This window comes from Corvus kubaryi, unplaced genomic scaffold, assembly GCF_017639235.1.
Source record: "Corvus kubaryi isolate FWS band 111438036 unplaced genomic scaffold, C.kubaryi_AGA036_p1.0 37398, whole genome shotgun sequence".
Lineage (NCBI taxonomy): Eukaryota > Metazoa > Chordata > Aves > Passeriformes > Corvidae > Corvus > Corvus kubaryi.
The window spans coordinates 13,234,785-13,250,137 of NW_024581137.1; the positions used below are offsets into that span (position 1 = coordinate 13,234,785).

The 15,353-nt window shown below is 38.1% G+C and overlaps 1 protein-coding gene across 1 annotated transcript in view; it reads right to left on the bottom strand.

Moving 5' to 3' along the window:
- Positions 1-15,353, bottom strand: part of AVL9 (AVL9 cell migration associated) — a 41,704-nt gene that overhangs the window by 9,529 nt on the left and 16,822 nt on the right. Inside the window, exons 3-12 of the mRNA XM_042043348.1 lie at positions 14,329-14,414; positions 12,083-12,154; positions 11,175-11,264; positions 10,737-10,803; positions 10,041-10,081; positions 8,858-8,896; positions 5,336-5,405; positions 4,184-4,731; positions 1,276-1,410; positions 271-490 (exon numbers count right to left, since the gene is read on the bottom strand). Coding sequence (XP_041899282.1) covers positions 271-490; positions 1,276-1,410; positions 4,184-4,731; positions 5,336-5,405; positions 8,858-8,896; positions 10,041-10,081; positions 10,737-10,803; positions 11,175-11,264; positions 12,083-12,154; positions 14,329-14,414 — 1,368 coding nt within the window. The remainder of the gene's footprint in view (positions 1-270; positions 491-1,275; positions 1,411-4,183; positions 4,732-5,335; positions 5,406-8,857; positions 8,897-10,040; positions 10,082-10,736; positions 10,804-11,174; positions 11,265-12,082; positions 12,155-14,328; positions 14,415-15,353) is intronic.

Genomic DNA, 15,353 nt, shown 5'->3' on the forward strand with positions numbered 1-15,353 from the left:
AGAAAACAATTAAATCAAGAAGAAAACAATTAAATCAAGAAGAAAACAATTAAATCAAGAAGACAGTGTAATAAGTGTCTGTAAGGCTATGAACTAAGGATTAATGACAAGCTTGTCGAGAAACAGCAAAGACAGACAAAGACAACTGAAAAAGCAGCCTAAAATGAAACTTTAGGCAGAGGAAGATCCACTGACAGACCACACAGCAACAGAGCAAATGCTTGACATGTCCACCCTCATCTCCATCCCTAGACAAGGTATCTGTTCTACCTGGTTGCAGCACAGCAGCAAGCAGTGCATGAAGATAAGCACTGAACTGAGCCCTGATCCACTCATCTCCTCCTTCCCATCCAGTGCCATCAAGGAACACATCATCTCTGTTCTCAGTTACATGCTTCACCAAGTAATCTGAAAATCTTAGGTCAGCAGTTGTTGGGTTCAGGATCTTACGGAGTTCTGGATCGTGGATTTGTACATGAGCATCTTCTATCTGTTTGAAATAATTCCAAGGGTAAACATTTATCTAAACAAAACTGCTTATACAAACTTACACTACTACATATTGCTACCTAAATCTAAACCCTCACTCCCCCAAAATACCAACAAGAAACAAATAGCCAAAGAAAACAATGAACTAGCTGTTCTCAGAAAGTCAGATATATCTGATATATCCAGAATTCGATCATTTCCCTGGCACACAGTAAAAGCTGCTTATTTGACAGGATCTGGCAGAAAGTTTGGCAGGGGAAGTACGGTGCTTTTTGATTATCACCTCTATTTATTAAGTTGATTACCTACATGGAACCATCTTAAGTTACCAGATGCTGATTACATAGTTGTGTCCATTTGCTAGAAGTGACACTGTGGGTATTTTAGATACCGTGTTTTTACCCTCTTGATTATACCAGAAGGAAGTCAAATTAGTACCTGCATCTGAGTCTCATCTGTAAGCACTTATTTTTGAAGACCTCACTACAAAGCCATGAAAAAGCCCATGACATGAAAAATAAAATTACACCACCAACACAAATTTAACAAGTGCCCTGCAAATTCAAATATTGGACACGTATAAAACCATGGACAATAGTTTTGCACAGCTTATCTAACCCTGTCCTCTCAAGTCATAGAAATTTAATAAACTTCTGCAGCTGAGAATTTATTTCATATGGAAAGAATTCAAAACTCGGGCATGTATGTGAAACTGTAAAGCTACGTTTAAAATGGAACCTCAGCTTCCTTCCACTCTCCCCCCAGCTCAGATGCAAAGATCCATACTTCCACAATTGCATCACTCAGGTGTTTCTGCTGACGGAACAGGATATTGGTAGCTCCTGCAACAAAGCCACGGACGCTCACATCCGACAGGAGATGATGCTGCTGCAGCGCCATGTACGGCAAACAAAGGTACCCCTGGAGCAAGAGACATTTAGAGAGATAACATTCAAAAAAAGTGTCTGTATTCAGAGGTTTTCCAAATAAAAGCCAGCACATTTCACCCAGAATGAACCTTGGTTATTACAGTTTCAGCCACAATTATCTGTTGTTTTGCTACATGACACTTGTGAAGCGAAGCCACCAGATTCCACATTAATTAAATTTTTCAAGAGATTGTGTTGCCTTTCAGTCTCAGGACTGAAACTGAAATCCAAAGCAAAAGATGAGAATTAAATGTCCTTGTAAGGCAACAGAATAAGCAGTGTAAGAGCAATAATAAGCAACAAGACTGAGGCCTCAGGTCAGTTCAGAGACAAGAAGTCAGTGGAGGTAAGGATTCACCTCTCCAGTTGTGCACATGATGTCTTCAGTTGTGAGGCACATAATGCAGGAAAGCTACAGACAGCTATCCACATTTTGTGGGTGGAGATTTCCAGACATCGGAGATAGCAATCAATTTTTGATAAGCGTACGCAAGCCTGCTTTAAGGAGCAGGACAGAAAGCAACACACTGTGCTTTTTAGCCATTTCAGGGTTGTAAGTTCATCTAGTAACCTACACTCCAATTTAAAAAAAAGTCAAAACATTTTGAAAAAGGTTTTGAGTTAGTCATTGAGGGACTATTGAGAGGCAGATGTAGGTAAATTTCTTTTTAAATATAGGATCAACATGCCCCTGACATCTAATTCCAGCTGTTCAGCTGCATAAAGCTCAAAGTAATTTATTCACTAGGACTAATGGCACACTGGACAGAAACAAAGAGCACACACTTTATCACCCAGTACGTGGTAATTGGAAACATATGGAAGAAAGGAGCACAACTACTCCCTTCTGTTACATTAGACACAGGGACGGCCTTAGAGATGACAAGCACTTATCAGCTGAAAACAAACAGCCTGTGTCAAAGGAACAACAGTGCTTTGAAAGGAATCACAAACCTAAAATGGAAAGTTTTCAAAAAGTACAGCTTAAGAAGCAGGAAAAGGAAGGTTTAATTACTGTATCTAAAGAAGAAAAGTCTGGGAAATCTTTAACTAAGTATCAAATGTCAGTTTCCAAGCGCACATTTGTAAATACAAGAATTTTTATTTCCATGAACATGCTCTGTTCTTTTTTAAGAGAGTGCAAATGAAATGACTGTTAGATCCTACAGAACTGGTACTAAAGAAACACGTACCACAAGCTATTTTCCCTTATACTCAGGTGTACCTGGATAACGTATTATGCCACTGGGCAAAACCTCCAAATTCAAATTTGTCAGATTTATTAGTCTTTCTATGGCATGGCATGGAACAATCCTGAGTTAAGAGCTGTAAAAGAGATATCAACTTTCCAGTAAGTGGTTAAAACTAACTTTGAATCAGATTTTTCTGCTAACTCAGACATGTAAAGCCTGTTCTACTTTAATTACATTGGATGAACTCAAGTGAAAAGTGCCTTTGTAGAACAGAAGGCAAACATGTAGAAACTGTCGGCTTCCTTAAAATTCTTTTCCATTTGATGAGCTTAGCAACAAACAAAAGTTTGCACTTGGAGGTCCCATTATCAATTATTTTATTCTTGCTTTCCATCTAGTATTTTCAAAGAACAAGACCAAATACATTTTACAGGCTATAGTTAACATCAGACAGATCATAAGGACCAACACCAGATGCAGATCTTTGTTGAAACAGCATTTCTAATGATGACATGAGGCAATACAGGGCAATGACATTTGAGCTGCTCACTTGGGCCCACACAGTGTACTATTTCCAATGAAAGCTACAGTGAGAAGCTTAAACACAATCATAAAATACAATATTCTGCAAGGAAATGCAAATAAACCCCTGCAAAGGAAGAGAAACCACTTTGAACATCACCAGCTTGAGGAAATAAATCTGAATCTTCTCTCTTCCTACTACGGGCAAATATTCACTTAAAAGTTTATTACATTAAAAACAAAACAGTGAAAGGTAGCATATAATTTCTGTTATTGATAGCAGTGTCTTTAAAAGGGATGCATTTGGTTTTTATGGGAAACTAGCCCTACTAACCAGCCCTATTTACCAGACCTATTGCTTGTTATCTGACTATGCCTATCAGAGTCATTAGAGATTCTGGAGTACCTGGAGCTCAGTTAGGTATCAGTGCAAGCTCAAAATTCAGCAGCTCAGCACCATGCACAGAGAAAGAGATACAGATAAACAGAAAGAGTTATCATGGACAGAAGGGTGAAATTTTATCTTATTTTTTTTGTGTGTGTGTATATATGCATTTATATACACATTTTGTGCATATACAGACATACACATTTAAAAATACATATACAGATATAAATTAAAAGAGGAAAACATAGGCTTACATGTCAACAAAGGTAGAGCTTTCAGAATCTTTGTTCAGATTAATGTATCTAAAGGCTTCTGAAGTACTCTGATCTTGCCCTATATAGGTTAGATCATCGATTCTTTAGAGTAAAAGGAAACTGTAGTTTCTGCTACATACAATTTACTAACCACAGTGGGGCTGCAGGTTATCACCATGCAAAATTGCAAAAAAAAAATGCAAATCGTATTAAAGTATAGGTATGAAAGTGGAATGCAAATATGCATGGGCACAACCTTCTCAGGCCTTTCCACCTGCCTGAGACCATACTCACATGTTTTGTAGTACCCTACTGTCCACCTGGAGTTCAGTAACCAAAATTATTAGCCACTTCTGAGAAAAAAAGAAGTCTTTAAGAGTTACCAGGTACCACAAAGAACATGCTTACCTTTGTAAAAATAGCCAGTGGCATCCCATACTGATCCTCTTCCAACCCAGACACCAGTCCCTGAACAAGCACCGTGTGCCCTGTGTTTGCCTGGGGCTGCACAGTGATGGGAAGGCCTTCAGAGCTCACACCCTTGCTCCGAAGGTTTTCCGCCGGTTCTGATGCTGGATTCTCACGTTCTCCTTCTTTCAAATTAGACTCCTCCAAAACACTGGGATCCAGGGTCTCCCAGTCACTTTCTGAGGATGCTGGAGAAGCACGGGAAGGAACTTTCAAGCGCTGCACAGTACCGTTGGAGGACTGAGCTCCATTGCAAGTCTTCTCGGGCTGGGAGAAAGGCACATTTGCTTTTGGACCTTCCAGTGAATTATTTCCTGCCATCTTCCTGTCTCCCTTTCCCATTCCTAAGTTTGCATTTGAAGCATCAGCAGCAGACACAGAAGCATAGTCATCTAACCGTGGTGTATTTTCCTGCAAGCCAGCATCCTCTGATATGCTCTTCCTTGGTCTGTACTGTGAGCAGTCACTAAGACCATGTTCAATCATACCTGGAAAGTGACAGCACACACAAATATCAGCATCTCAACAGAAATTTAAGTGACTTCTGTAGGGGGGGAAAAAAAAGTGCTCTTGTGTACATAGAGGAAATCATGTATTTTAAACACCACTTAGGGGAGAGAGGGGTGTGTTAAAAAAACCAAACCCCAACCCCACACTTTCTCCCCTAAAGAATCTGCCCTAACATCTTTGCCTTAAGAAGACTGGCTAGAAGCTAAGGATTAGCAAGGTTAGGGGTTATGTTTGTTTGTTTGTTTTTTAAGAGCACATGTGGAAGTAAAAGTTTGTATTTTGGGGTTTTAAGGAACTCAACACAAATGTGTGACTTATTCAGGGGCCCCATCTATGTTACCCACAAGCAATACAGAAAATCCAGTGGCTCCAATTAAGCCCAAGAAATAATCCATAAAGTGCAAGTAGTAAGTGTTCAGAGGTGTGTACATAGTACATGGACACGCATACAAGTCACCCATTCTTCAGGCAACATATCAACCTAACTTTATCATCACATGAGTTGATTTCCAAGTGACAGCACAACCAGCCTCAGTTATCACCAGAAAGCACATAAAAAGATGTTCAAACTTCTCCTCTTACCAGGAAAGAGTGACAGGACAGTCATCAGAGCTCCCACCAATCTATTTACAGGAGAAATATAAAACAGCACCTGGTGGCAGGAGGGAGGGCAATGGGAGGAAGAGAGAATGCAAGAGAGGAAAGGGGAATTAGGGAGGGGAGAATGAGAAAAATAACATTACACTTATGCATGACAAATGACACATGCAAACTATTCAAGGCACTGCTTTTCATGTTATATTAGAAAGTCTGCTTACTAACAAAACTTCCTACAGCAGTTCAAAGTAAGTATTTAAATGTCTATAGAATCCTTGTATAATATTTGTAATATATGTTATTTGTATATATATATATACACATACACATGTGTTTGTAACACACTTGTCAGTTATTCAGATTTTTCTATCGGTTTTTAAGATTTTTTTCCAGATTGATCCAGTTACTGAAGGACTGACAGAAAAAAGTTGTTCCTGGCATGCTGCATAAATTCTTGCTCATTTGTAACACATTAAATTCTCTGTTATAAATCAAAGAGGCCAAGTAATCTCCATTCCAGAACACTGACACAAACCTATGCAAAAACATTTCTTTTAAGGAGTTATATTAAGGATATGTAGATAAATGAAAAACAGGATAAATGTTGCATGCATTTATTATAATAATATTCTTATGTAACAAAAAAGATCTTTGGAAACAGAAGACATGACTGATACTAACTTTGGTAAAGCACTTAAGGCATAACATGGGAAAACAGAATCTCCTTAATTAAATCAGAGAGACTGGAATCAGTAAATTAGTTAGGAATTCAAAAGGGGGTGTCAAAGGCTAGCAATCAAAGAAGAAACAGAAGCCAGACTGAATATTACTATAGGAATTTCTTCAAAATAGGCCTTCAGGGAAAAAGGGGGAAAAAGGAAAAAAAAAAAAACCAAACAAAACCAGAACAACCCAAACCCAAAAAATTCCCACAAAAGTAAACTTGTTTAAAAATGCCATTTTTACATCCTTAATCAGCACAATACCAGTAATACAGAATCATCTGACTTTATGACTTTGCAGTCCAGTTTAATAGGTGTATGATGAAATTAAAAGTCCAAGTTTGTGGACTTAGTCTTAATAAGAGACTTCTGCTGTAAGAAAGAAAGACACTTTAGAAGAGACTGATGAATAATAACTCACGTCCCACTAGTATTTGCCAGTCTACAAGCTAGTGAATTGATAGAACCACGAGAAAGACCTACACAGCCTTAACACAGGCCAAATGATGTTTAATGGTACCCCAGCTAAAAACAGACTATGTATATTATCCTGAACATATCAAAAAGAAAAATTGTACAAGATAGGTAAATTCAAATTGCAACAACCACTGAAAAAGCATGATGAGAAGAACAAGAAGCTCATCTGTGGAAAGAGTTTTGGCTGACTCCAATGGGAATAAAAATTCTAACTTTAAGGATGCTGCTTTATAATGTATGCATGAAAAATGTATGATATAATAGCAATGAACTGCAACAGAAAGCCTATGATACTCCCACAGGTTTCAATTCTCAGACACCATGCATTCTCAGCCAAGCTTATTTTTAAGCCTACAGAAATAATTAAGTCTATAAAGAAGTACCTTGTTTTAAAGGAATCTATTCCAGTCTAGGTTTTTGTTTGGGTACGCCACTTACTTACGGCAAATACTTTTCTATATTTGTTTCATCAGGTCCCTCTGCCATCTTTCTGTCTATAAGGATGCACGGTTCCTTATCCCTCCCAATCCCACTACATGGCCCACAGCATTTACATCAGCAAACAGGGTGGTCCTGGCAGCAGAAAGTGAAATGATCACCATCTGGAAGTAGTCTTCCAGCCTAATAACAGCTGAGAGGTGAAAAAAATTCTTCTAGCCTGTGGAAAAACATCAACCAAATTGCTACAGATTAAAGGAAATTAGTCTGTGGCATTTTTCAGATCAAGGAAAATTGGCATTACTAGTGGCTTCTTGCATATTATATTTAAGGTCTTTGAACATACAGATTCCCACAGTTATTCTGAAACCATAACATCTGCCAGAAAACAGGCAGTGCCTGAAAACCAAAACTTTCTTTTGAAATTGCAAGTGTTGTCTTCCTGTCAGAGCTTAGGGAAAAACAGACACAAAGCAACCTGCAGGTTTGTTCCATAAGCATTCAGTTATTTTCAAAACAATTTTGTATGTTTGAGTGATGTGAACACACTCGGGAAACCTCTCTCCTCTCTTCCTGTGCACTTGTGTCTCGTGGTTTGAGCAGTTTCAGAAAAGAACTGTAGCTCAGTGAAGTACTTTCTTTGTGTATGTCCAAATGCTGAACTGATGTTGTGACTCCTACTGTGCCATAATTGTATTTTCTCAAGTATACCTTTTGCATACCCTTTAATATACTCATCTTCAGCATATACCTCTTTAATGCAGAAACTGCATTTATTCTTATCAACAAATATTGAGAAGTGTCAAGGTATATCTGACTAACAGAATTAAGTGACAACTGCTAAAGCTTCAGAGAAGCTGCTACATCTGTTTTGAAATGGAATAGCATATTTACTGCCTCACAAAAGATATCTAGGTCTCAGATATAGACTTAAAAAAACACCTCCAAAACTCTTTTGATAACTTATAGATTAAATCCTACTGACTTTCCAGCTGCAGCTAACAGGAAATTCTAACATGCCTTCTCAGCACAGTGAAGAAGATGGGTTTTAACACAGCAGGTTCACTGAAGAAAAAGCAGCATTTGGGAAACTGAAACAAAACTTTAAACAACATTTTTAAACAAACCAAAACAAAATCCCTGCATAAATGTGTCTGGCAGCTGATACACAGTCATTTCACTCAAAGTTCTAGTTCTAGGGCATTAATATGAACACAGAAGCAAACAAATGTCTCAGTTTCACATCTGCTTTCACATTTTGCATATTACACTTAAATTACTAAAATAGCATTGCTTCTGAGGCAGTAAGATAGCCCAAAGCAAGCACTGAGCCTAGAATTCAGCAGTTATTACCAATTTATAACCTGAGTTCAGCCTGACCTAACAGATCCAGCTCTCTTCATTGTCTCCTGCAGGTGTCCATACAATTCAGGTGTGAAGGACACTTCTAGCATTTGTTTCCTTTGATGTGTCCATTTAAAGACTCAACCAGAAGTTCTCCTTACTGAATCTCTGTAAAGCTGTATGTGCCCTTTTAGGTACCCACATTTCCTATCAGTTCCTCCACACAGGTACCTATCTGCATGATGTGTATCCTGTCCTGTATTTTACAGTAGGTTAAGTTTCTCTGGTTGCATTTCATCACATTTTACTTACTCTGGCTGGGATAGCAACTAAAAAAGCAAAATGTGGACAGAAGTGGAGACAAATTTATAGGTCAACACACAGTAGTTTCTTTTAGCCTAATAACCCAATTTATATATTGATGCAAAGTTGTTGATATGAATGCAGATGCTTCTATTTTATGTATGAAAAAAATTTAACAGTTGTATCTCATTTAAACTACCTGCCTCAGCTTACAAAATGTTACCTTTTTCTCTAGAAGAATCAATTTAAAAAGGATCAAGACCTGAAAAAAACACAAAAAGAAAAATTATGGTGAGTGAACCGGTGCCATTTTTCAAAAACACTGAGCAAGTATAATCTCTTGTTCAAGGTTTTATGTTAATCACTGTATAACTATCAAATGGCCAAATGCATTTGACCAGTTAAAACCAGTGTTCCAACATCCTTTCTCCACCTCAGTACGCATTTAAAAAAAGCATGAGATGCAAAAAAAACCCCAAAAAACAACCAAAACCTCCACAAACAAGAGCTGTGTAATTTGAATCATACGTAGCTTAGCAGAAAGAACGTGTTGTGCAATTCCAGAATTTTAAAAAACAGTAAACTGCATAAACATAGAAGAGTTCCTCCACAGAATTACTGAAAAAATCCAGCAAAATTACAAGAGTAGTATTCACCTCACCTAATTTTAGGCACCTAGAGAAGAAGCATCTAGATCAGAAGTGGCTGTCCAGACCCTACACTCAAGGAAAAACACAGATGCTTCTGGGGCATGATTGGCAGACATCTGAAGTTAAACAAACATGAGTCCTACTCCAAAAATCTACTGAGCAGGTACAAATACACCATGAAATTCAGATTCTTAAAGTTGTTTCCTTGATGCATCTGAGTTAATAAAAGATTCTAAATGCTATTTGTACTTTAGCTATAAGATACACACTCAATTTCAACAGAAATAAGGAAAAGAAGGAGAGGTCCAAGTCCCCTCAGGTTCTATGATGGCAGAAGCTACAAAATTTACAAAACACGAGGAAGTTGTGTCCAAGTTGTGTCTTTACAGACTTTAGCAATAGTCTTTTATCACATTCATCAAATGAGAAACAGGACATAGAAACAATAATCATAAATATCATAAATGAGATAGCATTTGCACTTTGGGACAGGAGTAAAAAATGTCACACAAACCTAGAAATCCTCAAGAATCCCTCAGACTAACAAAACTCATTAGCCTGGAATGTGCTTTCACTGAAGTTATGCAGGTGGAATTGGAGGGAAAAATCAGGAGGCTGTAAGCAGCAGTACTTAGGAAACAGTCTTCTTACTCGTAGCTCAGGTATGTCGAGATATGTTTATTTTTATGTTCCTCACAAAGCATTTTACTCCACAAAATAGTGCAGTCCTTTCTATAGCTAGTAGAGAATGCCTACCTTGTGTCTAAAATGGAGAACAAGATCCCGAGGAGACAGACCTGAGACACCAAAAAGAGAGCAATTATTACAGTTCAACAGTTCATAGGGATACTAACTCACTTCTTGTCACCATTTTTCAGCATGAGGGAGATACCCATTATGGATTCTGTGTGAACCTGGTTATTTCAATAGCAGAATTTATACAAAATCTTTTCTTTTTTTTCAGTAGAAGCAAGAATTCATCTACAATAGATATAATAACAACATGAACAGTTGTGCTCTGAGTTAACTCCCATTGGCTGCCACACAGCATTAGGGAAACACTGAAGTAAATACTACACTGTGCATCCAGAAAACACGGGGAAGAGTCAGAACTGGGTGGTGAGATAGCCTAAATAACAGGTAGATGCAAGCTTGAATAATTTGATGGTGTGGGGTGCTCAATCTAAAAATTAAGACAGTATTGTTTACCAAAAGCAGATAAACAGCTGCTAGTCAGACTCTTAGGTCAAGGAGAAGTATGGCTTTCAACCTGCAACTAACTCCTATTATGAAAGCAACACTACATTTTACATTCATTTAAATTCATTAATAAAGAAATGCAGACCTCTGGTGCTTAATCTATTAATGCACATAAGCAAATTAGCTCAGGAGAGGCATGTGTTGTTTAGTGTAACATCATCTCTGCTGCTTTGTAGAAAACAAGTCACTTACCAAGATAAACTTGTGACCCTTCTAACGAAGTACTGCCCAAAGAACTATTCATATGATCATAAAGTTCCTGTGAAAGTTAGAACAAAGGCAAAAAAAAAAAAACCCAGGAGGTGTTAATGGCACATGGTAACACAAAACCCAGCATAAATAAAATTCTCTTATTCAAGGATTTCAACGGCTTATTCTAGAAAGAAAGCAGAATTTTACTAATGGAATCAACAGAGATACAGGCTGACAATCACACTCATATCTCGTTACAAATCAGAAAGTTGACTCTCTGTCAGGTTAGGGTAGTACATTTAGTTCATGTTAAAGTATTACAGGAGCTGAATAACTGAATGACTTATGCAAAATGAATATTTGAGCACTAAATTAAAACACTGACGTTTGTGGCCCTACACTGAAAGCTGTTCTGTGTGGATTTTACCGCAAAGTTACCTTTAGAATTGAAATTTGTGAGAAGTCCTTTTCTTCAAAATACGCATGTGTGATGAGTTGCAGCTTTGCCTGAAGTAACCCATACAAAGGCTTGGAAGAAAAACAAACACAAAAGCAAGTGAATAAAAATATTTAGTCACTCATTTTGAACTTTAATCTTCTTCCATGCTTATCCTGAAATACTGACACTTTATTATACATGTAGTTCATGGATAAGCAGTCCTCAGTGGCTAACTCCCAGCATCTTTCTCCTGTGCTCATTTTAAATGATGATAATTTCATTTTCTTTCCATTTGCATGTATCATACTCTCACTGGACATCTTTCTGGAAAAGTAATTTCCTGCTTAAACACTGCTCATGAAGCTCCAGTAATACTTCTTTCTTCAGCTTTAAGCACAAAAAGAGTTTCTGTTCCCTGCCTGGTGACGAGCAGCTTTTGCTGAATAGGTAGAAATAAATGGTATCTCTTCAAAACAAGAATATACTGCATGCGTGGCTATCAGAAAACCTCCCTCACAGCTGAAGTAGTAGTAGCCACTCTCTCCAGCTACTATGCTAGATGATCTTTGAGGCCGCTTCCAACCCCACCCCCTCTATGATTATACTAGCCAAACTCCTCAATTCTACCACATGAAATTGAGTTAGTAGCATTCAAGAAGGATCAAAAGTGCAAACAGGTATCCTCATCCATGACAACAGGCAGACACTTTTCCAATTACAAGCAGATACCACAATTCAAGGCAGCTCACTCAAATGCCAAGCCTTCAAATTCAATTTTACTTCAGTATTTTGTTACTCTTCAATGGCTAAGAGAGATGTTTGAAGCCAAATGTTCCAAATAAGAATATGGAAGAACAATTGTTAAGGTTACCTGAAAGTGTTTTGGAAGTTAAACAAACATTCTTACCAGCTGACTGAGAACACAGACACTTTTCTGTACAGTTTCTCGGGTGATGTCTGCTTGCCGTACTTTTAATGCCTAAGAAATAGAAGTATTACAATATTTTTACCCAAACAAAATTTCAAAAAGAATACTTTCCCACATATACTATTGCCACATACTACCCCCTATTTAAACAAAATCCTAAAACTGGCTATCTTTAATGGTGGAATATCCAAACCATGCAACAGTATGCTCTTACGTTTTCAGAGGGGATAGGCTGCGAAGGAGAGGCATGGGTGTCATCCCCTGTGTTAAGGAATGGCTAGATTGTGAAGAGCTGCCTCTGAGGAACAGCCACAAACAGGTTGAGAGTTTGTGGGTAAAAATCAAGAACACCTGGCTGGTGTCTACTACAAGCTGCCTGATCAGGGGGAGCCTGATGACAAGGTCTTCCTGCTTCAGCTACAGGAAGCATAGTGCTCACAAGGTCTCATCCTAATAGAGGAATGCAACCACATGGATGTTGGCTAGGAAAGCAATGAGACTGTGGATGCCCCATCCCTGGCAGCTTTCAAGACTAAGCTGGATGGGGCTTTGAGAAACCTGGTCTAGTGGGTAGCATCCTGCCCATGGCAGGGAGTTGGAACTAGATGATCTTTAAGGTCCCTTCCAACACAAACCATTCTATGACGATTCTAAGATTCTACCCAGCAAAAAGAATCATAACACTGACAGGTCAGAGCTGTATTCTCATCTCATTGTGTCCAGCAAAGATCCAAATACAGCTGTGATGATTGGCAAGAACTGTTTAAAAGACACTAGCGTGAGAAAAAGGCAACAGCCTGGAAAATGAAGCGGCATTTTAACTCAGGGGAATGTACGGGAGAGAAACCACAACGCATCACTTGCTCTACTCTAACATCATCTGTGAAAATCGACCAGACTAAAAAGTCTCTGCCTAGAAATTGTTTCATACCCAAGCATCTTTTTCGAGCCACCTACAAAATAAAAGCTAATCCACAAAATAAGCTACATTCTCAGCCAGAACAAATGGTCCCAGCACTTACCAGCAAACCTAGAAATGGTGAGGGCAGAATACAGACAAATGATTGACTTAACTGTACAAAACAGAAAATGTATGGACTGCAGCCCACACATCAAAAAGGACAGATGGAGAGGGTGCTAGAGCTGTCATATGAAACACATTGGGTTTTATTCTATTTGTTCCAAAGAGTTCATTTTAAACATCTACTCATCTTAATTGGTTACTAAAAAGCATAAACTGGAATCAAGAGCACAATAAAGCCAAGTTATTGCATAGTTAAATACAGCAAGACTCTAAATCACAGAATACAGTGAAGGTTGGTGCAAAAATAATGAGTCAATGAAAACCAACATGGAATTTAGTTCAAAAGAAATGGAATTAAAAACTGCATGTGTAAATTTTCTCCTAGAGCAAAAACAGGAACTTGAAATATAATCAAGATGTAATTAACACAGAAACAGAGTACATAAACGAGTCATATACTCAGAGGGTGTAAATTAAAACTCAAACCCACATGACATTCCAGATTCTTGGCAATTCACTGAAAAAAGAAGTAATTTTAAAAGAAATTTGTAATAATTTCTCAATTCTAAGTGCACAGATCATACCACCATTACTATTTTTGGAAACACGGGATGATTTTAGTAGATCAAGTACTTAATTTCCTCAGTGTGATCAGGTGCATACTGTGTCTCTCCTCAGTTTTTCAGCTTTACTGCTAAAGTTTGGTATTGCTAAGCAGCTACCATGAATGGGAAGATTCCAGCCTACTCTGCAAGTGTACTTTTGGCACAGGAAGTAGGGGAAGAGAAACATCCCTACACTTGCATGGTTAGATCCCAGGAAGTACTCAAATTCCCTGTGGGGAGAAATGTCAACTTTTTCAACCAAAAAGCCTACTTCCTGGAAACTTAACTTTTCCACCTGACAGACTGTCAATTGAATTTTGCTCCTTGGTGCTGATGGCTGAAGTGGTCTCGAGAAACAAAACGTATTTTTCAATTGCCTTGAACATTTCAAAAGATCACAATACACCTGCTGATGTAAGAGAAAGAATAGTTCTCAGGTTCTGGGGCTACATACTCCAGAATTCACTTTCACAGACTTTTAGCCTAAGACAATCATTTTGCCTGTTGGTATAATGCAAGCCACCGAATTTCAGGTTTGTTAATGCATCAAGACTATTATTTCATTAATATAATTAATTCACAACTCGAAAAGTTACCTTTGCTTCAATCTGCCGATAGCAAGAGACACCATACACTGTGGTTCGACCCCCACATCTCGGCGGCAAATGGAAAAACACGGTATCTAGAAAAAAAGAAGAGACTATTTCATAAGTCACTAACAAGAGTTCAGTATATTTATCCTCAGCATCACTTACTTATAAAAGGTTTACTGCTGGAAGTACTGGCACACACCTATTTTCTAAAATATAAAAAAAAAAAGGACAGAAAAAAGAAAAAGTCATCTATGAAGTTATGTCTGGACCCAAATTAGTTTTCACACTGCAAGATAATTTGTGGAAGAATCTCCAGCTGTGCAGGTCAGCTTCACGTTTAGTCAGACCAAGCCAAAATACTTTTCAGAAGCAGCTATTGACAGCAGAGAAGCACCACTGAAACCTACAGGCATGCTGCTTTCCCAATTCAGCACAAAGGAGAAAAGGCAAGGCACTGTGAGTCAGTGTGTACAATTGGGAGCATGATGCCATTAAGAAGGCAGACACTATCAAGATAGGAAAAAAAACCCAAACACCAAGGAGGATACACACAGTTGAAGGCTTAGAGTAGCTGCTACCACTGCCAAGGTAGATATTACCACCACCACCAGCACTATACTAACAAGAAGAATTTGTGAAACGTAGTCTCAGAGAAAATACTCTCTCTATGCAAGTGCAAAATGGAAATGAAAAGTATCTATAAAAGAGGAGAAGAGAAAGACTGTTATGGCTTGAGATATACACACACCTGCTACTACTTTTTAAAGTTGCTAAATCCCAAGTAAACAGTTGTCCTCTCCTTTTAAAACGTGTGAAATCTTTTTTGAAACCAACCATTAATTTTTTGTTTGCTTCATAGTAAGAAAGTGAAGAGGAGAGGCAATCCCATATGTATTATGACCAACAGAGAGGGGGACTTTTTATAAAAAAGCTTACTCCCTTGATCAAGTTTATATTCTGGTGATGACCAAGCATTTTAGAGAGCCTGTAAGATGATTTCCTGTACCAAGTCATCCTCTTTGCACAAA